Source organism: Beta vulgaris, chromosome 8 (assembly GCF_026745355.1).
Source record: "Beta vulgaris subsp. vulgaris cultivar EL10 chromosome 8, EL10.2, whole genome shotgun sequence".
NCBI classification, from domain to species: Eukaryota; Viridiplantae; Streptophyta; class Magnoliopsida; order Caryophyllales; family Amaranthaceae; genus Beta; species Beta vulgaris.
In genome coordinates this window covers 35,826,859-35,849,867 of record NC_079209.1, presented here as the reverse complement: position 1 = coordinate 35,849,867, position 23,009 = coordinate 35,826,859, and the positions used below count along the sequence as shown (strand labels likewise).

Here is a 23,009-nt window from a genome sequence, read left to right as displayed (position 1 = left end):
GTTTAAAGTTTAGTTTAGTAGAAGTTATCTGCAAAATGTTATATTGTTATATTATTATATTATCCCTGCATGTTATTTATTAGTATCATGTTAGGAATGTTTGTGTAATACTATGTAGTACTCGACTTTGTTGATTACGTGCTTTATTTGTGATTGTTGATCATGGCTTTGCCTTATTGGTCCTGTGATGACCCATTTTGGTGAGCAGATTCTTTAGAGTATTGACATTTACAAGTTCGCAGATGTTGCATCATTGGGAATCTAGGAATGGAGAGCTTGTGTAATCTATTATTATAATTGCTACCTTAATAGGGACATATTATAATAAGTTTGGTTTGAAGTAGACATTTACAGAGTGTTTGGTTTAAGTACTTATTTATTTATTATATTAAAGTATGAAGTTTAGTTATATGTTTTCCGCTGTAAAATTCTGAATAAGCTGATACGTTATCACACGGGCGATAATGCTTTGGTAATTCTTTATGTTTTATATTGAAAAGGTAATTCTGAAAAGAGAGAATTATCGAAGTGTTACCCAATGCACTAGAGAATCTGCTCACCAAGAATGGGTCATCACATGATCAATAAGGCAAAGTCATGATCAACATATACAAACAAAGCACGTAGTCAGTAAAGTTGAGTATTACATAATAAATAAATAAACGTTCCTAACATAATACTAATAAATATTAAGCAGGAATAAATAACAACATAACAATCTGCAAATAACTTTTACTAAACTAAACTTTAACCACACTTTTAGTACTTTAATGGAATAGTCATTGGACCGAGTTGTCTAACTAAAAACCAGCCTTCCCTTTGGAAGATGAAATACGGGCGCGACTCCGTATTCCCATGACCTACAATATAGAGGAACCTTTTTAGATAAAAAATGGGAACAATAATCAATCCGAACCCAGAAAAAGCCATAGCCCGCTCACCATGTACCCCAACTCCCGATTGTCCAACTTCAGACGTGCACCAGTCTAAAATTTATTACTATCCAAGTTTTCACTTTACGTGATTTACCATTTATTACTTGTTATGACACACAAGCAACACTAGATAATATATAATCAAATATCCACAACTTTATTTCTTTTTATGTTATGATTAAATAAGTGATCATACAACTTACAACCTAAGATTAATTCTTCTTTAATCCAATCCTTCTTATTTGTTGAACCTAGCCAACAACCAACTTAACTAGCTTTCAAATGCATAAATTATCAACTTACTAAATAAGGCCCACAGTCCTCATAGAGTAGTGAAAATAATAATATAAGGGAACACATGATTCAATCATGATCCAACTAATAAATATATTAATTCCCCCATGTGAATTAATAAATAAAGTTTCTAACCAACATGCTTGTATCAATATTCCACACAAACATGATATCAATCTCATAATTAGCTCTCATACTTAATATGTTTGCACACAAGCATAATGCAATCCAACATAATAGCAATCATATATGAACTCACAAAGTTCCTATACATGATACTACATACTTTCTTTCCCAAAATCATGATACTACATCAAACAACACATAGATATGTACGCACCTTGTGTAGACAAATTTATAGGTAATTTTTAACAACTTTTGAAGTCGCCTACAGAGAAATCTTCGCCTAGAACAACCAATAGAATTTATAAGCAATACTTCAAATAAATTTCAGCAATTTTAAAATACCTTAATTTTCCTTCAAAAATATTTAAAAGTTGTTTTTATCATTAAAACTTCAATTACTTATATTCCCTAACATAATACTACTATACTAGTCATTAAAATCCATAAAATTCCATCATTAACAACCTTCCTAATATTCTAGCAACTTATAATTTATTAAAACCCCTGTAAACATACTTAAACCTTGCTTAAATTCACAAATTTAATCAATTTTAGGGCTCGTTTGGTTGAATTTGTGAAATATAACTTCCCATGAATTTGCATTGCCCATGCAATTTTATTTACTAGGAAGTACATTTTTTTGTTTGGTTGAACATGGAAAATTCTATTTCCCATGAGAATTTCCACTTACCTAGGGGGGCCTAGGTAAGTTATTTCCTCTATTTTGTAGGAAATAGAACTTCCTAGGAAGTTCTACTTCCCATGTTTTTGCCAACCAAACAATAACACATATATTTACTTCCTAGTAATTCTAATTTTCCATGTATTTAAAAGGTTAACCAAACAAGCTCTTATAGTTTATAACATGCTACTACGATTTTTCAATCTTTAACACCCTAAAAATCCATGCTTTAATAATTAAAATCCCAATTTAAACATAATAATCAAATCTGGATTTTTATTCAATACATAATTTAAATAATCATAGATTCATCATTAAAACGGTAAATTAAAGCTTCTAATCATAATTAGTACTAAAACAAAACATAAAAACATAATCTTTAATCAAAAATTGAAGAAGAAGAAAAATAATCAAACCAACACAAGAAGAAGAACAAGGGGAAGCGTCGGCCATGGAGGGTGGCAGTAGCGGCAGCCGGAAGTCCCACGGTGGTGGTCGGCAATGGAGGTGTTGTGGGTTTTTTTGTGGAGGAAGAAAGTCTTTCTTGGAAGAGAAGAATAGAAGAGGAAGAAAGAAAATCGTGGAGAGGGAGAAACAAGGAGGGAGTCCGGTTTTCTTGAGTGGGAGGAGAGAAAAAAAGTTGTGGGGGTAAATTATTTGGGTTCAAGGTATTAATAGGTATGTTTTTCTTTTGCGCTTAGGAAAAGGCAATTGGGTTTTAAGTAGGATTGAATGAGAATAAACTCCTAATATTACTAGAAGTTCATTTTCCTAGTCCAATTAGTATTTGGATTCCTCAACCCCATTTAAAATCGTTTTTCAAATCCAAATAGTATTTCAAATATTTTTCAAAGCATGCATTAACAAAATATTTTATTATCCTTAAATCTTTAAAATAATTCTTTTGACTTTAAAAAATAATCAACCTTGTAAATAAATAAATTATTTTAAACTAAATTATATATTATTATATATTATATATTATAATAATATATTATATATATATATATTTATATATATATATATATTATATATATATATATATATATATATATATATATATATATATATATATATATATTTATAAAATCCATAAATTTACGGGGTATTACTTCATTTTATGAAATTGGTCTTGGAACCAGTTGGGACTAGTTCCAACATCGGGTACCCAATTCTCTGGAAATGTGATGTAATGTCGATTTTGACTGGAGGTGACTTTCTAAAATTGGTCTTGAAATTGGTAGGAACTGATCTTAGTATTGGGTACCCGATACTAAATGTCATTCAAAAGCTAAATTGCTTTATTGTTAAGCTTAATAAAGTCTAAAGTAAGAACCATAACATATATGTATTAGTATCCCTTGATATAATTTCGGCCAAACTTATGTTGACGAGCTAATAAGTTTTAGGACTAAATTATTCATCATACATAAAAAATTCCACTAGGTAATTAGTCCGAAACCTGTTTTCGAAGTATCTATATCTATCGGGTACCCAATGGAAACCAGGACCAAAATTTTACTGCCTAGAATTAGAACCACTTGCAACAGGGTTCTCAGATTTGGATCTAGTCTCGATCCCAGCAGAACCAGTTCTAGTTCCGGATCCATCGATGCTAACCGATTCTAGGTTTGGAACCGAGTATCCAGTTTTTATGCTCACCCAATCATCCCTAGTATATTGCACTTATAAAAAACATTATGAATATGCTATTGAAAAAAAAACTTATTCAAGAAAGTGGTGAAAAATCCGAAAATAAAAAAATAACATAAACCAGAAAATTTCACTGTTGAATACCGCCAGACAGCGCCACCGCTGTAATCTTTACTCATGGAGGCCTATATATATGTCAAATGTCATGTTCCATAGAAGCTCTTTCTCTAGACTCTAAATTCACAATTGTAGGGTGGTTTTCCAAACAGTCTTGGAAGCCATAACGGCATAACCACAGGAGAAGAACAATCATAATCGTAATCGCAATCGCAATTTCAGCTTTCCAATCAAATCTCAAGTTACAATTTGAAGGAAAAAAAAGTATGAGCAAATCAGGGTCGAAATTAGCGATTTATCATGGGGAAACATGTTTAGGAGAATTAGAAGCAATTTGTATAGCAAAAGAATCAAAATTTCAATTCCCAAACAACGAAATTCGAATCCATCACATTTCTCCACCCAGTGAACGTTGCCACCCACTCTCTCTCCTCCACGTCATCTCCCCATTCTCTCTCCTGTGGAAGCTTGAACCCTCCGAACAACAACAACAACAACAACAACAACAACAGCAGCAACACCTTCTGAGTCTCCATGCTTCTTGCTTTTACGAGCTTAAAACTGCTGTTGTTTTGGTTAATAATGAGGAAATTCATCTAGTTGCAATGCCAAGTAAGCAGAAAAAGTTCCCTTGTTTCTGGGTATATGCTGCCCCAGTTGGGCTATATGTGTCTTGTTTAGGGCTGTTGAATTTGCGGTGTTTGTCGATTGTTTTCGATCTCGACGAAACCCTGATAGTTGCCAACACTATGAAGTCGTTCGAGGATCGAATCGATAATCTTAAGGGGTGGATTGCAAGGGAGGGGGACTCCGTCAGGGTTTCCGGGATGAACGCCGAGCTGAAGAGGTATATGGATGATAGGGCCTTGCTTAAGCAATATGCTGAGAATGACAGTGTTGTGGATGGGGGAAAAGTTTACAAGGCACAATTTGAGGAGGTTGCTCCATTGTCTGAAAATCATGAGACTATTGTTCGTCCTGTTGTTAGGTTGCCGGAGAAGAATCTTGTGCTTACTCGAATTATTTCCGAGGTTACATTGGCATTTTTAACTCATAACTTTCAATCTCTTTTATTGCATTGTTTGTCATGTGTATGTGTATGTGTATTTGCATACATAAAGAGTTCATTTCAATCTACAACAACATTGTATCTTCACCTATATATGATATCATGAATTATAGGTACTTGGGTCCTATGGGATTTTTATTCCCAAATTAGTACATAGATACGTCCATATGATGAGAACCATACGCATGATGAACATGAATGACTAGATTATGAACGCAAAGACCAGTACCAATGAACATGCACCAACAGAGATGTGCTGTGCACATATGTTCATTTGGCTTGGTATCCATGTACATGTGTTCATTCGGTTTGTCATTCATGTATATTTGGCTTGGCTTGTTATCAATGTACATGTGCATATCATGCTATATGTACTAGCATGATATGCTACGTGGTATCTTACTTCTCAATACATTGTCTCTGAGGTTAGACCCATATTGGACGGACATACGTGGTATCTTACTTCTCAATACATTGTCTCTGAGGTTAGACCCATATTGGACGGACATACGTGGTATCTTACTTCTGTATATCTGACGATGTGATGGTGCTTGGCTAAGATAAACTTTTAGGATTAAGGATATTCTACTGTTGTTTGTATATGAATATTGATGATTCCGTGAAGATGTATAAGAGACTTTTTTTGGTTAGGGATGGAAGACTACGAGAGTCCACCATAGACTGGTAAACAGGAAACACTGCGAAAAAAATCAAGTCCCTTTATTTGCGGTTTAAATACTTGTTTGCGTCAACCTTTAGCTTTATAAATACTTGTCATGTGCACTCCTGTTGTGAACTAAATTAGAACTCTTGCTGTAGTTCACTCTTTACAGTGATCAATGTTCCTAAACGATTGCACATTGAGCCATTTGAAAATGGTAAGGCCTTTTCCTGTTTTGAGATACTCACGAGATGATGGGTTTTCATTACTTCACCATGGGATTCAATTCTAATGCTAAGGGTCATCTCAGAAGGCATGATAAGTTAGATAGAGCAGGCACTTTTCAAATGCATCCAGTTAAAATGTTGCCATCAGACGTTTGCCTCTTTTTTTTAGTAGCTGTGCAGAAGATCTAGGGATTGTTATCGATTTCCTAGAAGATTGTTTTTTATATATGATTTTATATTTTTGTTTTGGTGAACATTTGTTTTGGAACTGTTATATGTAAATGAAGATCTGTAGCGCTGTTGAGGATACTTCAGCATCATATAGGCAGTTGACTATTTTTTACATCATTTTTTTCCGACTAATTCTTCCTATTTTCTGCATAGCTGGTTCTAATTTTCTTTGTCTTCTTGCTAGAGACTAATTTTTTAAAGTTTCTTTCTGTCTAAAACCTTTTCGTGTTACATAGGAAATAAGAGGTGATTCAAAGTTGTGTAGCTGTCTTGTATTTTTCCTGGGAGGTAGAGATGTGATACTTTGATATATGCTGTGGGTTTGATTATTGTTTGACAAACAGGCTCCTTTTAAAAGTATCATCCAATTTCTTTCCATATTTGTATAGGATTTTAGAGCTGCATAATTTTGTGTGTGTAGTTTGGGTTTCAAAAACTTTTACTTGTGCCTTCCTTTATGCCTAATGATAACAACAGCTCCCAAGTTTTGGGCAGTCATCTTTCAGCATGAAAAATGCTGGCCTCTTAATAGTAAGCAGAACATCTGATCATTTTCTACTGGCAGAACCGCGACACTAGTGTTCTTGTGAGGCTACGACCTGCTTGGGAGGACTTGAGAAGTTACCTGACAGCAAAGGGGCGCAAAAGATTTGAAGTATATGTCTGTACCATGGCTGAGAGAGATTATGCTTTAGAGATGTGGAGGCTTCTTGACCCAGAGGCACACCTAATAAATTCAAAGCAACTTCTAAGCCGGGTTGTATGCGTGAAGTCAGGTAAGCAGAACCATTTTTCATTCTCTTGGAGGTTCAAATATCCATGATGACTACGCATTGCTTTATGCTCATGCCATTAAAAGTGGCTAGTAACACAATGTAATGCTAAAAGGGTCCTAACCTTTTTTATCATTATAAAGATTTTGGATAATGCAGTGTAACGTATTGCAAATTTATCTCTGCTTTTGTTGGTCTTGTTTAGATGATGTGACAGCAATTTCTTGAAAATAGATAAAACATCTGTCGGCAATCGTGAATGGAACTTCTTTCTGGTGTAAATGAAAGCATGGAAGAGGGAAAGTATATGTTAATCTCTGAGTTTGATGAATATTATCAATTTCTCCTCAAAATATTGGAAAGCCCCACCCAACCCCTTCTCAGTTTTCTCCAAAATCTCCCTGATTAACAGATTAAGTTAGGGAAATACAAGAAAATGTCACTGCCTACTGAATATGGGCAATTGATCTATCATAGATCGGAGAGGTTACTATGGTTGGCCACATACAGCTTCCAACCTGTGTGTGTGTGTGTGTGGGGGGGGGGGGAGGAGATAATGACACACGATTAGCGATTTAGGGCACAATATCCACCATATACGCTGAAGAAAAAGATAGTCGGCACATAAAGAGAAAGCTTAGTGTAGATCGATGGACATGGGTTTTTGATTTATTTTTATAGTCATATAGTTTTAACCCTCCCCTACATACTCGCCATAAGGTCTTCGGGACATAATCCCATCATCACACTTAACCTACCCATTAACTAGAATTTGGCCCGGGCGATGCCCCGGGTCCGCTACAATTATTAAATACTAGAATTTTTTGCACGCGATGCGTGCTTGAATTTTTTTTTCGAACAAAAACTCAATTTTTTTCGGCATAAGAGTCAAAATTTGAACATTAGACATACGAAGTGTAATTGTTTTTAGTTGCAAAATTTGATTGGTTTAGTTTATGTCACTTAAGTCTCTTACCATTTTTTTTGTTTTTTTTTTACTTTTCAAAGTTAAATTCTATGAATAAAATAGAAATTTTTCTGAATTTATTTATGATTTCTAATATTATAATTTTTTAGTTGATTTTTGAATTAAGTACAGTACTTCATAAATTGTAAAGAAAGTAGACACTTTGATTTCAAGTCAATTTTTTCATAGGTTGTAGTTTGTAAGTGTATTTTTAAGTTTTTGTAAAGTTTCCTCATTTTAGTGATTTGCATAACGTAAATTACGCAATTTTATGATTTTAGTTGACTTGTGAGTGATTATATTATAATTATATTTTTGATATTTTTATTTGAAGCCCCCTTTAATTTGTAAGTGAATTTGTAATTTAGAATGGGAAGGGGGTAAGATAGTCTCTTCATTCCGGGACACCATAGTTTCCCCCTTCCCTTATATAATAGAGATATGTTGTACTTTAATTCTTGAATGATATATATAAACCTTTTTACCTTGATAATTTATCACTATTATATAATAGAAAAAATACGTCCAAATATATGTAAAAGTTTCTATATATAGGAAACACTATAAAAAAGTAAATAATTTTTTTCCTTGTCTAATTTCTAAATTCTGATTTCACTACAAATACACCTCTTATTTAATCATGACCCACCATTAATTGTGAATGGTTCTTCAGAATAGTGATTTGTAAGTAAATTTTTGTAAATGTTTTTGTATGTATTGACGTTCTAGGTTATTAGTTTTAGTTTGTATATTAATTTTAAGTTTTAATAAAGTTTCCTGATTATTTGAGTGATTTGCGTGATTTTTATAACGTGATTTTCTCAATTGTATGGGTGCTTTGTAAAGTTTCTTCTTTTATGTGATTTGTGAGTGAGTGATGTAAATTTATTTTCGGTATTTTTATTTTGACATTCCTTTTGTAATTTAGAAGGAGAAGGGGGGCAGAATAGGCGTTTCAAAAGAGGACACCATTGCTCCCCCTTCCCTTATATAATAGAGATATTATTATTCATAAATTTCATAATTGTATGTGCTTCTCGTAATTTTTTGTCTAGTGCAAAATTGAAAAATGGACGTTATGACAAGATAAATTGTTTGAAAAAAAAAACTAAGGAGTTTGAGATCCAAATAACAATTACAATGAATTGGGGTAAGAGAATGTTATTATCTTAATAAAACTGGTTGGAGAAGAAAAAGTCTGTTTATGTTTTCATAGTTACATATATTTTTTTAAGACTTTATTATGTTTTACTTTGAAACATTAAACATTGAAATTGTGGCAGATTGGATGTTAAACTCTCACATTTTATTTCAAAGGTCATGTGTTACAATTCCTAGTAGCTATACATTAATAATATTTTTAAATGAGATTATAAACATGTGTATTACAAGTTAGAGAAGAGTGTCATGTAACACCATTCCTTTGATAGGAACGGCTTTTAATATATTTGTATAGATTAAGAGGTCAAAATGGCCATTGTTATCGTTGCTCAAATGTACAAAAAGTTGTCCCTAATTAGGATTAGGACTAATAAGCTTTTAAGGATGACTCTATATAGGTAGCTAGTGAGCTTATGTGAGCATATGGAAGGATTTGTTTTTTTAAAACGGGAAGGAAGATGGATTCCTCCAATCCACTTAACTTCCTCAACCCATTTCTTCTAAACTAGGAAAATGGATCCCTCACTCTCTGTTTCTCCCCTCTTTTTCCCTCAGATTTGCTCTTCCTAACACATTGTTATATGGATCATATAATGCATATTTGTTATGCTTATATAGCCTCTATGTGTAATAATGATTAGGTTCTAATAGGGACATAGTCCCGTCATTAGCCATCCGTTACCTTCTAATTTATTGGCCAAAATGATCATTTTGGTAGCAGCGGTCAATCTAATTAGGATTAGGCAACACTAATGTACTTTTAAGGACAAATGAATTATGTATTTAGGTAGCTAAGAAGTTAGAGAACAATCTCATTAATTATTTCGTCAAATACAATATAAGTTTAGCCTCTAGAACTCGAGTTTCTTGTGTGTGGTAAACAACTTTCTAGACGATCTAAAACGCCTTTGGAATTATATCATATGCACTTTTCATCTTGCAAATTGATAGTATATGACCTCTAAACTTGCTTAGAAAAACGTGTAACAGCTTTTAAACTCTTAACACAAACATAAATTATCCCACCCATACTAGAACTAATCGGGTCAAATGAGGGTCATTATAACCGTAGTTGTGGACATTAGGTCTTAAAGACAACCACTTTTACCTCCCCAGGTTAACTAAAAAGCATCCGTTTAATATTTTTATTTTATTTATCAACTTGTCAGGATCAAGAAAATCTTTACTGCATGTATTTCAAGATGGCCTTTGTCATCCTAACATGGCAATGGTGATTGATGATCGGTTGAAGGTATGGGAGGATAAGGATCAGCCACGTGTACATGTGGTTCCTGCATTCACCCCATACTATGCTCCCCAAGCTGAGGTACAATAATATAGGGGTACTTTATTGAGTCATTCCCATGATATGTAACTAACTATATGTGAATCTTTTCCTTTTCTTTCAATAGACAGCGAATGCTGTTCCAGTCCTATGTGTAGCCAGAAATGTTGCATGCAATGTGAGGGGTGGCTTTTTCAAGTAAGTGCTTTAATATAGCGAATATCTAATTATGCTGCCAAAAAATGCAACTTACTGGACACTGGTTTCCTGTTTTCACTTTCCATTAGCTCCTTTTGTGATCTCTTAACTTATAGTAGTTCCTCCAATATTTAATTAATCAATACATTTCCCTGTTATGGAAGTTTACTATTGAACTTCCTTTGAGAATGACTATCATTGCATGTCCCTAAACATGCCCTCTTTTAGTAATTTTCCCTCTCATATATCTATTTTTCACATGGTATTGCGGACCCTTTGTTTCCTACATGTCTCAATTTTTTCACTGCCTTAGGCTATGTTTAGTTCACCTGAAAATTTCTGATCTGAACTTATCTGATCTGATCTGAACTTATTTTTTCTGATCTGATCTGATCTGATGTGGTCTGATCTAATCTAATCTGAACTGATTTGATTTACAAGATCTTATCTTTTATAAAATATGTTATTACTATTATATTATTACTTTGTAATTCATTATTATGCAATACATTATAAGATCTTCTTTATAGTATTACTATTATTATCATTTTATTTCTATTACAACTTTTACACAACTTTTATTAATAATAATAATTATTATTATTATATTATTATAAGAACAACAATAATAATTATAATCATTATAATAATTATTATTACTAAAAATAATTATATAACTCAAGTCATTAATTTATAAGAGCACTTATACAATGTTTCACACTTTCCCTTAAAAAAAATGTTTCACACTTGAGAAGTCGGCAGACTCAACTCTTTTTTTTCATGTAAAATAAAATAAGATATACAAACAATTATGACTTGCGCATAAAAGAAATAAATAGCGTGCAACTTCAAATAGCTAGAGAGATTTGGAATTCGGTAGGAAGAGGTGTACCGAATCTAAATTTATGATTTGTATCTCACACTTAGCTTATTTTGAAATGTAATCCGAACTTAGTAGTTTCGTTGTCAGGATTTGAGCTATCATATATTATATTATTTCTTATTTTTGCGTCAATCTTATGTTCTTAACACGTGGCTTTTAATTTTCTATTATTTATAACAACAAAATAACTTAATATAATGATAACAATGATATTTATAATGGTAAAAACAAGATTAATAATAATTACCAATATTAATAATTAATAAGTACAACAACAACAATAATAATCCTTTTGAACAAATGTACTAGTAAATAATAATACTCCCTTTGTATTTTTTTATCTTTCTCACTTAGAATATTGACACTATTCACAATTAGAGAGAATCTTTTAGATTTTTCTCAATATAAGAAAAAATATAGTCATGTGGGGTCTTGTTTGATTCGTCTCAATGAGTATTTTATTAATATTCAATTAGTATAATTTTTACTAATATGTAATGAAAGATATTTAATAGTATAATGAGTTTTTAAATATAAGCATGATCTGATCTGAACTTATTTTTTCTGATCTGATCTGAACTTATTTTTTCTGATCTGATCTGATGTGATCTGATCTGATGTGATCTGATCTGATCTGATGTGATCTGATCTGATGTGATCTAATCTGATTAGATCTGAAATAAGCAAAATTAAGGTGAATTGAACATAGCCTTAATATGTGTGCTCAAGCCATATGTAGTAATCAAACGGAGGAAGTATGTTATATCTGTCCACTTTAACGTGTCCCCTGATTTGTCCCAGAGAATTTGATGAGAACTTATTGAGGAAAATCTTTGAGCTATTTTATGAAGATGAGATGTCAAATATACCTTCTCCCCCAGATGTGAGCAATTATTTAATTTCAGAGGTATGAAGTTAGTTGCTTGTTTTCCAGCATGTTGATGAAGTTTGCATATGCTTCTGGTGATATATAAGAGCTATGCATACTTTCAGGAGACAGGATTTTTACCAAATGGAAATACAAATATTCCTATGGGTGAAGGCATTTCTGGTGCAGAAGTTGAACAGAGATTACCACAGTTGGTAAGAGTCTTTAATTCATGCCTAAAGGCAGCGAAGTTTGTTGTTGGATTAGTTTTCTTGGTGTATAGGAAAAGCCAGCCATTCAGGTTATCGTTTAACATGAATTTAGTATTTGTCTAACTTTTGCATATTTTGCATATGATTGTGCCTTGTCTTTTTTGTGATAATTGTTCCTTTACCTTCTTTAAGGTAGATAAATTCACAGTGGATTCAGATACTAACTCAGCAACTAATATTCCTGACTTGAGATCTGAAACACCCCAGCAGCCGATCCCATCTCTTTCTGGTGCTGCTAATCCTTTGAGAATGACTATGCCTTCACAGAGTATTAAATCTTGTCCCAATTCTCTTGGGTTTATCTAGTCTTAACATGAATTTAGGTATAGTCATGCATCTTATTTCTCATTCCGTCTTTCGCTTACATTCTTAGAGGGGTTGCTTGGAGTACCTGCTAGAAGAGATGTAAGAAATCCTTCTGGTGATCCACCTATTCTTAAATTACCTGCTCAAACATCACAAGATTGCTGGTCGGTAGAAGAAGATGCAAATAAGGGACTCTTAAACAACCGAGGTTTTGTTCCTGTCCAAGAGTCTGATATGCCAAAAGCTGATAAACAACGAACTTACTCCAGTTTAGTTGGTCATAGCACTGCACCACCTGTGTCTTCAGCCCAACTTTCCAAAGGAAGGGCTGACGAGGTTTTTCTCGAATCACTATAGTTTTGCAACCTTATTATTACTAAATTATCTATATATGCATGTCTTGTAGTCTTCTCTAATTCTTGCTGACTGCAGGAATCTCCAAAACAAAATCTTCCCCCTAGTGAGACAGCAGGTATGAATATATTATCCTTCAAGAATATTCATTTGGAAGCACTTGACAACTTATTCTTGCTGATTGCAATCTGAACAATAAAATGCATATATATGTTTCTGTGATGGTAAGCAATTTTGTGAGATTTTTCCCGTTTTTACTTTATTTCTTGGAGGGAGGGGGGGGGGGGAGAATAAATTATGTTACTCATATATAGTGCTGGAAAATTGAGGCTGGAGTATGCAAGTGCTTGGCTTTGGGAACCAGATAGTGATGTCTAACATGCACCATATGGCCTAGGATTCTTGTAAGCTGACGAGCTTCTCTCTTCTTAAGTGATAGAACCTTTTATAGCCTAAATCTTCGCTCTTATCTTGATGACTTCTTGGACAGTGTATAATGCTTTCTCTTAAATAACTAACCTGAATAAATTCCAAGTCTGATTACACAATCACCATCGAAGTGTCAAACACTCAAACCCCACTGTTCTCTAAAACTAATTCCCATACTTTAAAAGTTTTGTTTGGCGGAGGGGGACTAAACATATATTGACCTCCAAAAATATTGCATGCGACAGGATCCTTATGTCTTGCTAGTCTCCATGTAGATACAACTTATTTGTCTTGCTAGTCTCCATGTGGATATAACTTGTTTTTGTCTTGCTAGTCTGTACTCCAAATTATTGGCTAAGATTTACATTAGCTTGGGCAGATTCATGAGATGAAATATGAATATTTAAGGAAGAAGATGCTTTATTGATTAACAAATCGATTATACAAAAATTAAAGGATTAAGATGCGAACGTTTTAGAGTATATTCTCTCCCAAACTAAACTAGTATCTCACTAAAGTTGAACATGACTTGCCTTCCTCTAATATCCTATAATTATAGAACACTTATCCTAACTAGCTAGCTTATTCTCCAAGCCTCCAATAAATGAAATGTATTGCTACTCCTTAAAGTGTCCCTTTCCCTAATATTGATGCTTAGCATTATTACGGGACAAGTGGTTGTATTCTGTGGAAATTAGTTGCCTTTTTCATTAGATTTTACTTGATGTGGAACTAGAAAGAATTATATGGATACGTTGACATCAATATTGCCAAGTCCATTAGTATTGGCAGTTTCTTAGTGCATGATTTTTTGTTCTCTCTACAACTGCTCTCTCACCTGAGTTAAAGGGCTCGTCCAGAAATTCTTAAACTGCATGGTTTTATTGTCAAAAAGTCTTAGTGCTTCCAAGGCCGTCACCAGCTGTTTATATTTTCTGAATGCATCAGACATATGTCCCACATTTTGGGTTTTTTTATGTTGCTTGTAGACATGTGTGGTATATCTTGCATGAAAAGCTGGTTTCTTCATCCAAAGCCCCTGACCCCATCTCTACCTAAGGGACACCTATTATGTAATTTGGAGTCTACTCTGCAAGTCTGCATAGGTTTCTCCTTAGTGACCATCATTACTTCGTCTGAATGCATTTCCCCTCTCCCCGGATTCTTTGCATTATGGCATAACTGTTGCTCTCAGATTAACAAAGATCCAAAACCTTCTTGTAAGGCCTATCAATTTAGTAATTGTAGCCAAAAAAATTTTAACAGGAGTGAATTGAGTAACTTAAGAATATCAGGTAGGAGAATGAGGAATATCAGAGGATAGAGAAGGAAATGAGCCAGAAGAAGATGGAGAAGAGAGAAGAGGAATCATAGCTGTTAAAGTAACTAGGGAATCACAATTGTATTGATATTACTCATAAAGGGTCAAACTATGCAGTAAGCACTGACCAATTATTGAAGGATCCATCACAATCTTCTAATATTCCTTTTCACTCTCCATAACTAGCTTACAATGCATGATTTACCTTTTAACAGACTTTCCTTGGCTGACTCCTTACCCCTCGTTGCAGCCTGCTGTATGTAAAGTGTATGGGGGGTGCTTAGGTGGATGCATCACAAACACAAACTAACAAAAGCTAAGGAGGCCATGGAGACATTATAAAAGAATAGCACACACCAATTGTAGAGACGTTGATTCCATTACATCCTGGATTGAAAAGCATGGAGTCCATGGTACAGCACAAGAATCTGAACTTGGACAGATCCGCATTCCATTTACGAGCCCACAATTCTCCTAGTAGTATTGCGTGGCCTATTCAGTTCTGCAAGATTTAGAATTGAGTTGGTGGAGTGCACAAACGGATGCTGAATGCTGTTTCGTCCTATTACAGCTTAGGTTTTAGAGCATGCTTAAATATAGGGCTATAGGAAACTATCCCTGTTCATCCCATATTTATAATATTTTAGCAGCGTAGCAGTGCACATGTTCAATAAGCTTTTTTTTTTTTTTGTTATTAAGTGTTTTATTGAGTACCCTAGAACCATTTGCTTGCATTCAGGCTGTTCAACTCTGCCATTAATTGTTACTGTGGCTCCAGCGTAGATACTGTAATAATGGACTCTTTTTTCTGTTAATCTTCGGTGTTGATTATATTGTTAATTTTCTTAAGGCTTGTCTTTGGAAAATGCCTCAATCTTTTTCACTTGTTCCATCATCAACTAGTACTCTGTGCTGTGTCTCTGGGACTGCACCATATGCGCTTCCGTTGATGGAGCGTTCCTTGTAGTATGTTTCTGCTGTCTTCTGTGTGTGCGTTGGGGGGGGGGGGTTGCAATTTTCCATAGCTGACAGAGAAACACTGGTTTTTGATGGCATTGGTCAATGAATAGTTTCTCACTAAAATTTCTTTGCTACGATCTGAACAGGTACTGCTGAAATTCCTAGCTCTCAGAGTCTAGCTCCTAGCATTAACAAAGAAACACATGTTGATGCTGTAAAAGCAAATGCACTGCCCTCAAGCTTATCTATCAGCGTGCTGCAAGAAATTGGTCGAAGATGCTGTTCAAAGGTATGTGAAATAATAAGACATGAGTCTCTGTTATGTTCTTTTATTTTAGAAAAAGCCTCTTATAGTTTTGCAATGCAGGTTGAGTTCAAGCCAATTCTAAGCACAAGTAAGGACTTGCAGTTCTCTGTTGAGGTAAGTATAAATTGTTATGGTATTGTACAGTGATGTATATGATTGCAATCAGTAACAAAGGGAATTCTACAATTTACTTAATTTGGTGCCCTGTGAAACTTCTTAATTGTTTTGGGATCATGATAATTGTGAAAGCTATCAACTTCATCTAAGGCCTTGTTCTCTTTAACTTATAAAACTAGTTTTAACTTAAAACATCTCAGTTTCGATCAATAATAGCTAATTATAATTAGTCAGTTAAGCAAGAAAATTGAATGAGTGAGATTTAAATCAACAAATCACTACTACAAAGTTTCTCTTAAGGTTAACAGTTTCATATGATTGAATATGTATGTGTTTCAAATAATTCTATTTAAAATTTTCCAATCTTATTCATGATAATGATGATAAACGAAAATTGTATAATATTTGCCATAAGAAACTATAAGTGCATTTACTTGTACTTATGCTACTTGAACTCAAATTCTAGTTCAGATATGGGTATGTGTCTCTGATCATGTGACTCGACTATCTTAGAAAAATTTCTTATTTTTGGCTCAAATTAAAGTGTCAAAGTTGTTGGAGTATCTGACTCAAAGCAAAATGAAAAGTCCGAGTAGCGCAGACTATTTCATTTACTACCTCCGTTTCCTAAAGATCTTCCCTCTTTCCGTTTAAGTGCGTTTTCAAAAGATCTTCCCTCTTTTACTTTATTCCTTATTTGGAATTTTTTCCCCTTTTTACCCTCTCATGTCCATATCATATGGTCCACCATTACATTATTAATTCAATTTTACTTCCTTTCTCTCTCCTACTTTAACCTCTTTTATTTGTTTATTTATCTTAACCCCTTTCTCTCTTCTACTTTACCCACCCCACACCCCACACAAAGGAATTCTCATTGGTATCTATAGTAACAATAACAAGAAAGATCTTTAGGAAATGGAAGTAATATGTAATAGCAGTAATTAACATGTGATTATATAGAAAAATATGAAAATATGACTAAAATAATGTGAACTTTAAGATCTTAACAATTGATAAGACATACAATTGGTTAGAGTTTCAAAAAAATGAAAATATACAAATTTGACAAAGAGTTTCCAAAAAATGAAAATTTCTCTTATCCCAACGAAAAGTAAGAGAATTTTCCATAAAATAATGGTGTGAAGAAGAATCTAATACTAAATATTAATGTCAACCATTTTTTTTAGTTTTTATAATGAGACCGAAGATCTTCTTTTCTTCAAATGAGAAATAATTCCATACGACATCTAAAATCAAAAATTCAACGACATACATACTATGTCTAATATTTTTTTCTTTTATCTACAGAGTTTTGACTTTCATATTTGCCAACACATAACTTTGTCCATTTTCACAAGTAAAAGTAATAAAAAGTTCATATCTTGCAAATATATTTTGAGATTTATCTTACATGGCCAATATGTCTAGTCTTTACGTGTAAATCACAAACGATGGTCAAAGTGGAGTTTTTGAATAGTGCCAAAGTGCAAAAGGGTACATTTAAAGAGAACATGGAGTATCTTACAAAGCATAATGAATCTCATTTTCTTCTGTTATGAGTTGAAATAAAGTGATTGAATCCCCTATAGTAACCATCAATAGACCTAGAGAATAAGAGGGAGAGAATAAAAAAAGGTTGAGATCGGGGACTTAAGATTGGAGTCCAGAGAGAGAGAGAGAGAGAGAGAGACTAGAAACTAATTTCCAAAAACAATAAACTGTATCAAGTTGTCCTTTTTCACAAATACACTACGTTTTTTAGGAACATTATTTTTTCTTTTAAGAAATAAGTTAGCTAAGGTTAGGACAAAAGAGTATGACTCTGGTGCGATTTTTTTTCTGAATGTAATCATTCCACACGGGATTTAAGTTCCACAGAACTGGTCTTTTCAGCATGTTCTTTATGTGACTCATTAAAATGATTTCAATGTTAGTTTCTGAGCTTGAGAATCTTAATATGTCTACTCTATTCTTTTGTGTAGGTTTTGTTCACTGGTGAGAAGATAGGTGTTGGAATGGGTAAGACTAGAAAGGATGCTCAACAGCAAGCTGCTGAAAGTGCTCTTCATTGCTTAGCTGGTATGTGTATGATACTTTTTTCTTTGTTTTCTTAATTCTCAGAGTAACTAAGGTTAGTACAACTGTACAAGTGTTGTTTATGTTTTGTACATACCATTGATGCACTTTCTGGGACATCATGTTAGACTGAAGACTGAATATGGCACTGCTTAGTTACTGATGATGCTTCTTGCATCTACATACATTTGAAGCTATGCAACGTTTCTTCATGCTAGCTTATAGCATGTGAATGTTGCACCATCTGCCCCCTTGTAAAGAAATTTATTGATTTTTGGCTTGTTGTGAAGTAATTGTTACCTCACTTTCTGGATATATGGGAAATTTCCTGAGGTACCCTTGAGGTTTGGCTTAATTCTCAAAATACCCTTGTTGAATTTTGAAGTTCAAAGTTTAAGTGTCAAGGGTACCTTAGGAAAGTTATGCACTTGAATTTCCGTGTATGATAAGGGTATTTTAAGCAACGTGTCAAACCTTTGGGGTATTTGAGTGAATCCCAATATGAGGCTATTTTGAAAATAATGCCAAATCTGAGGGGTACCTCAAGAAATCTCCCTTGATAAATATTTATATTACCGACTCCTTTTAGTGTGAAGAAAATTTTATTGGAAAAGAAGCAAAGTAGTACAAACATATTGGACAATGTATCCTCTAAGAGAAACCAATACAAGAAGATGGTGTGCCAACCATGCAAAACATCATTAAAGATCATGGAAATGCACAGAGACTACCATCATATGGAAGCAACATTAACAACCTATCGATGGGAGAACACTGTAAATACCATAGACTATACTGTTAGGGAGATAAAGTTTACAGTTAAATATAGAATTTTACAGATCCTTAGTAGTAAGGTGAAAGAGAATGATAGAAGTTGGTTAGAGAATTTGTAAGTGTTGGGCCTGTCCAGTGTTAGTTCCGTAAGCTCTATGCTTACTTAAGTGTAGTGGTGTTTTTTGGTTTTATCTTACTCACCAAAAAAAAAACCTATTGCGCTTAAATTTCACCCTGAAAGTTTACAGTGACTATCCTATCGTTGCATTCTAGCCACAACATCCAAAAAACCAAAGACTCGTTAGACAAGCTGATATCTGGAGGAACTTCTCTCCTTTGTCCCATACATACACTAGTTACCTGCCAATGTGCCATGATATATGGTCAAGAAGCACCCTGAAGCTCTATTCTATGTAATAGATTATCTCAAAGAAAATCAGGTACTACACAATTTAGGAAGAGACAGTTTCTTGTTGCACAATACTATGGGCAAAGCTCACATCAGGGAAAATCGTCTTTTTCACTACCAAATTTGCAGTTTATCCATGTTGAGCAAGCCTATCCGAAGTTGTGCCCATATAGACTTGTGCCTTCTTTGGGACCTTAGGTTTCTATAACATTCTCTTCTCTTAGTGGGCCTATTTTTAGGTGTCTTTTGTTAACTTTGGTAAAGCTGACACAATGCTTTTGAAATAATAATAATAATAATAATAATAATAATAATAATAATAATAATAATAATAATAATAATAATAATGTAGCCAGAGGACAACAAACTTTCCTAAAAAGAATAGAAGGATTACATGCCCAATCATTCTTCACATCTGTAAGCTAATAATGGGAAAGCATTCAAAGGAACCGACTGCTACGTGCTAGAAATACCACATGATAAAAAAATAGCTCTGCCTTGATAGCCTTGTTATAGAGAGAATTCTAATCACTGCAAAAATGCAGAGCTCCAAAGCACCTTCTGTCGTTTGCTTTACCCGAATCCAACTAATTTCACCTACACGGGCTCCATTAAAGAAGCTGACCAGTGAGTACAACCAAGACCTCTCTCAACAAAAAGCCTAATTCATTGAGCACCAGCCTCACAGCGAAGGAGAGATGGGGACAGGAATCTGTGTCTTTGTAACAATTGATACGAACATTAGGAGACAAAGCTCTGATTGGCTGCACTTGCATATTGGCAAGAGTTTTTGAATTATTTAAAATTGCTGTCCTAACGAACCTGCACTTTCTATATGAAATTGGGGATACGTAGAACTCTGAGATGTTGTATGAGTGCTTGTAGAAGGCCTGAATAATCAGGAAGCCAAATTCAGTGAGCAGGATGATTAGACTACAGAAGAATCTAAGAACTTCCATAGAGAGGCCACTTCACCCAGCTCTCTATTTCAGCATTGTTCTGCATTCTTTTAAAACTTGAAGCTAGAAGAAGATTATATGCCTAAACATCAATGAATACAATTGTTCCCTTTGATTTTACTTAGATGGTTTATACACTGAAGATGGGGCTTATACTTGTGATATTTTTTGCACTACACCCGCCATGATAACGCTAATAGGCACAGAGTGGAGGACACAGTTTATTTCCCTCTATTACTGATGTAGTTGTTTACTTGTTTGTGTTCCTACCCTTTAAGGGCTGGGGGAGGCGAGGGGCTTTTGGAGAGGGGTGGGGGGTGTTAGCTTTAGGACCTGATTGATTTCTGGAAATTGCTCCTGCCAGAAGTGAAGTTCTCCTTGCTTTTTGCAAGATTAGATTAACTTTTTTTTTCTCCATGGTGTATTCGGCTTGGTGTTTTAGACTGAGTGTCATAACTATTCATTATTGTTACATGCATCTCTTGTAATTCTTAGCACGTTTCTTTGAGATATCTCACTCGTAAAAGTATGACGTTGACAAGTTTTGATTTTACTGTCTGATTTCGCAGAAAAATATTTGGCTTATGTGACGCGTTCAGGGTCAATAGACCGGGATGAGAAGCTTACAGTCCAAAATGAAAATGGATTTGTATGGGATGACATTAACCTTCAATCTGATGAACTATCTTCTGATGACAAGGTACAAAGAGAGAACGCTTTCGAGGTGATCATCGAATGATGCTGTCTAATTTTACTCCAGTTCATTATCGAAGATAAAAAAATGATTATTATGTAGTATTGGATGGCAAAATCATCCAGATCTTAGCAAAAAATAGGTTTACATTTGATTTTAACTGCTCTTTACATGGTGTAATGCTTTTCAGGCTGTGGAAGTGTCACCTGTAAGTACATCCTCAATGGTCAATAGTCAGCAGGTGACAAAGCTTGCAAACTCACCCAGGTGAGATATTGAACTAGTCTTTTCTCTCATAGATCTGTAATATTATTAAGTTATCCCTATATTTCCAGTTAGATCTGCCACCTGTTCTCCATTTTGCAAATTGTATCTTTATCTGGCTTTCCTAAAGTTTCAATTGATGTGCTTGGTTGTTTTTATATTTTTTTGCCGCCTGTATGGTTTACATAGTGGGCCATCTTTGTAGCTTAAACTCTATTGTTGAGCTTTCATACTTTACATTAAAGAAGGCATGCATGTATGTCACTGTTTTGTTTTGGTAGATCTGGACTTGCTGAAAAGTGTGTTTAATACACTTTGAAACTGCTGGATCTATGGCACGTTGGCTTTACTTTTGGCTACTAAGTCTTGTACTTCATGCATATCTTGAATGGTAAATCTAACAACATCTGACTTATATAAATGTCAAATCAGTTTATGACACTCTTGCTCTTAATTTTCTTCTTGCTGGCATATTTCTTCTTCTGTGTGTAATATCCAAAACAATGGCATGCAATGCACTGATATCCTTGTGTCTCTGTCCTCATATTTTCTAGGTTACAGCAGTCCTTGTCTGGCAAACGCTTAAAAGAAGAAATAGCACGTGGTCCACAAAGCTCATCATCCCGGCAACAAAGGAATGGCCATTCTGTGTCATAAGTTCTGTAAGAGTTTACCAGTATGATTTTTAGATTGGGCCGCTTTCTCCACAGCACTGTAGATGGTTGTGGTGTAATGGGCTGATTGGTTGCTACCGACCTGCCAAGTTCGGAATTCTCTCAACACACAGGACATACATGATACAGTAGATGCTCAGTTTGCCAATCATCAGGAGCAACTTTTGTGACGTTTTATCTTGAGCTGACTAAATGAGAGCCTGAGTCAGGTATCAGGCTTGAAGCGCTAGTTATCTTTCTATGGCCAGTTCAGGAACGGGAGAGGGAGCTCGTGTAAATTTTCTTGATTTTGTTGTCTGCATTATTTCGAGAGAGCTACCTAAGAAGATGGGTCACGATCTCGTAGTTTTGTTGTGAGTTCTACAGTAATATAAATAATTCCTTAGCTGTCTTTTTCTTTTTGAACTTCCGGTCATTGAGCTATGCTAGGTACTGTAAATTTGAAATAATTCTGCACATAGCTCTTTTACTAGGGTAAGCTTATTTAACCTATAATAGGTGTCTTTTTCCTGGTCTATTCTCATTTACTGTAATTTTTAGATTTTGTGCTTTTCATTGGATATGGGTTTTGGTACGTTAAGAGTTGAGGCTAAGGGTGTGCTGCTTTAGCCTTTAGGCACTATCAATTTGTTCACTTATGTCACAAATATAGATAACTTGGTGTATGGTTCACAAAGAGGAAAGAGAGGGTTTAAAAAAGGGAAAGAAGGAAAATAGAAAGCAAAATCCTTAGATTTACTAGGTTGTTTGTTATAAAATAGGTAAAGGAAATCCTAATCACCATCACCACCACCACAACATCTCTTTCAAACTAGATGGTCTTGCCTTCTCGTCCTCCCCTTCTCCTCTTCCGCCACTGTCACCGGTCACCCCCCTCTTCTCTTCCGCCTCGTCTCCCCATCCCTTCTTTCGCCGTCGCCATCACCCCATTACCCTCTTTCACCATTGCCATTGCCTATT

General features: G+C 34.5%; 1 protein-coding gene across 2 annotated transcripts; it reads left to right on the top strand.

Moving 5' to 3' along the window:
- Positions 1 to 3,762: 3,762 nt before the first annotated feature.
- On the top strand, positions 3,763 to 22,566 carry LOC104885104 (RNA polymerase II C-terminal domain phosphatase-like 2). Of its 2 annotated transcripts, none has more exons than XM_048635270.2 (15): positions 3,763 to 4,838; positions 6,561 to 6,771; positions 10,066 to 10,223; positions 10,309 to 10,379; positions 12,064 to 12,169; positions 12,256 to 12,345; positions 12,535 to 12,670; positions 12,776 to 13,044; positions 13,141 to 13,180; positions 15,919 to 16,061; positions 16,140 to 16,193; positions 18,182 to 18,278; positions 20,987 to 21,117; positions 21,302 to 21,378; positions 21,930 to 22,566. In XM_048635270.2, exons 1-15 carry the CDS (start codon positions 4,074 to 4,076, stop codon positions 22,030 to 22,032), a joined length of 2,451 nt encoding a protein of 816 aa, XP_048491227.1. In that variant the 5' UTR covers positions 3,763 to 4,073; the 3' UTR covers positions 22,033 to 22,566. The 2 variants fall into 2 exon arrangements, with proteins under 2 accessions (XP_048491227.1, XP_048491226.1); XM_048635269.2 differs by having other exon boundaries at positions 20,987 to 21,141.
- Positions 22,567 to 23,009: the final 443 nt, after the last annotated feature.

Coding starts and splice junctions, on each gene's coding strand:
- LOC104885104 (XM_048635269.2), top strand. CDS start 4,074: ATGAGCAAATCAGGGTCGAAATTAGCGATTTATCATGGGGAAACATGT. Junction 10,224..10,308: donor ACTATGCTCCCCAAGCTGAG/GTACAATAATAT, acceptor TTCTTTCAATAG/ACAGCGAATGCTGTTCCAGT. Junction 16,194..18,181: donor ACTTGCAGTTCTCTGTTGAG/GTAAGTATAAAT, acceptor TCTTTTGTGTAG/GTTTTGTTCACTGGTGAGAA.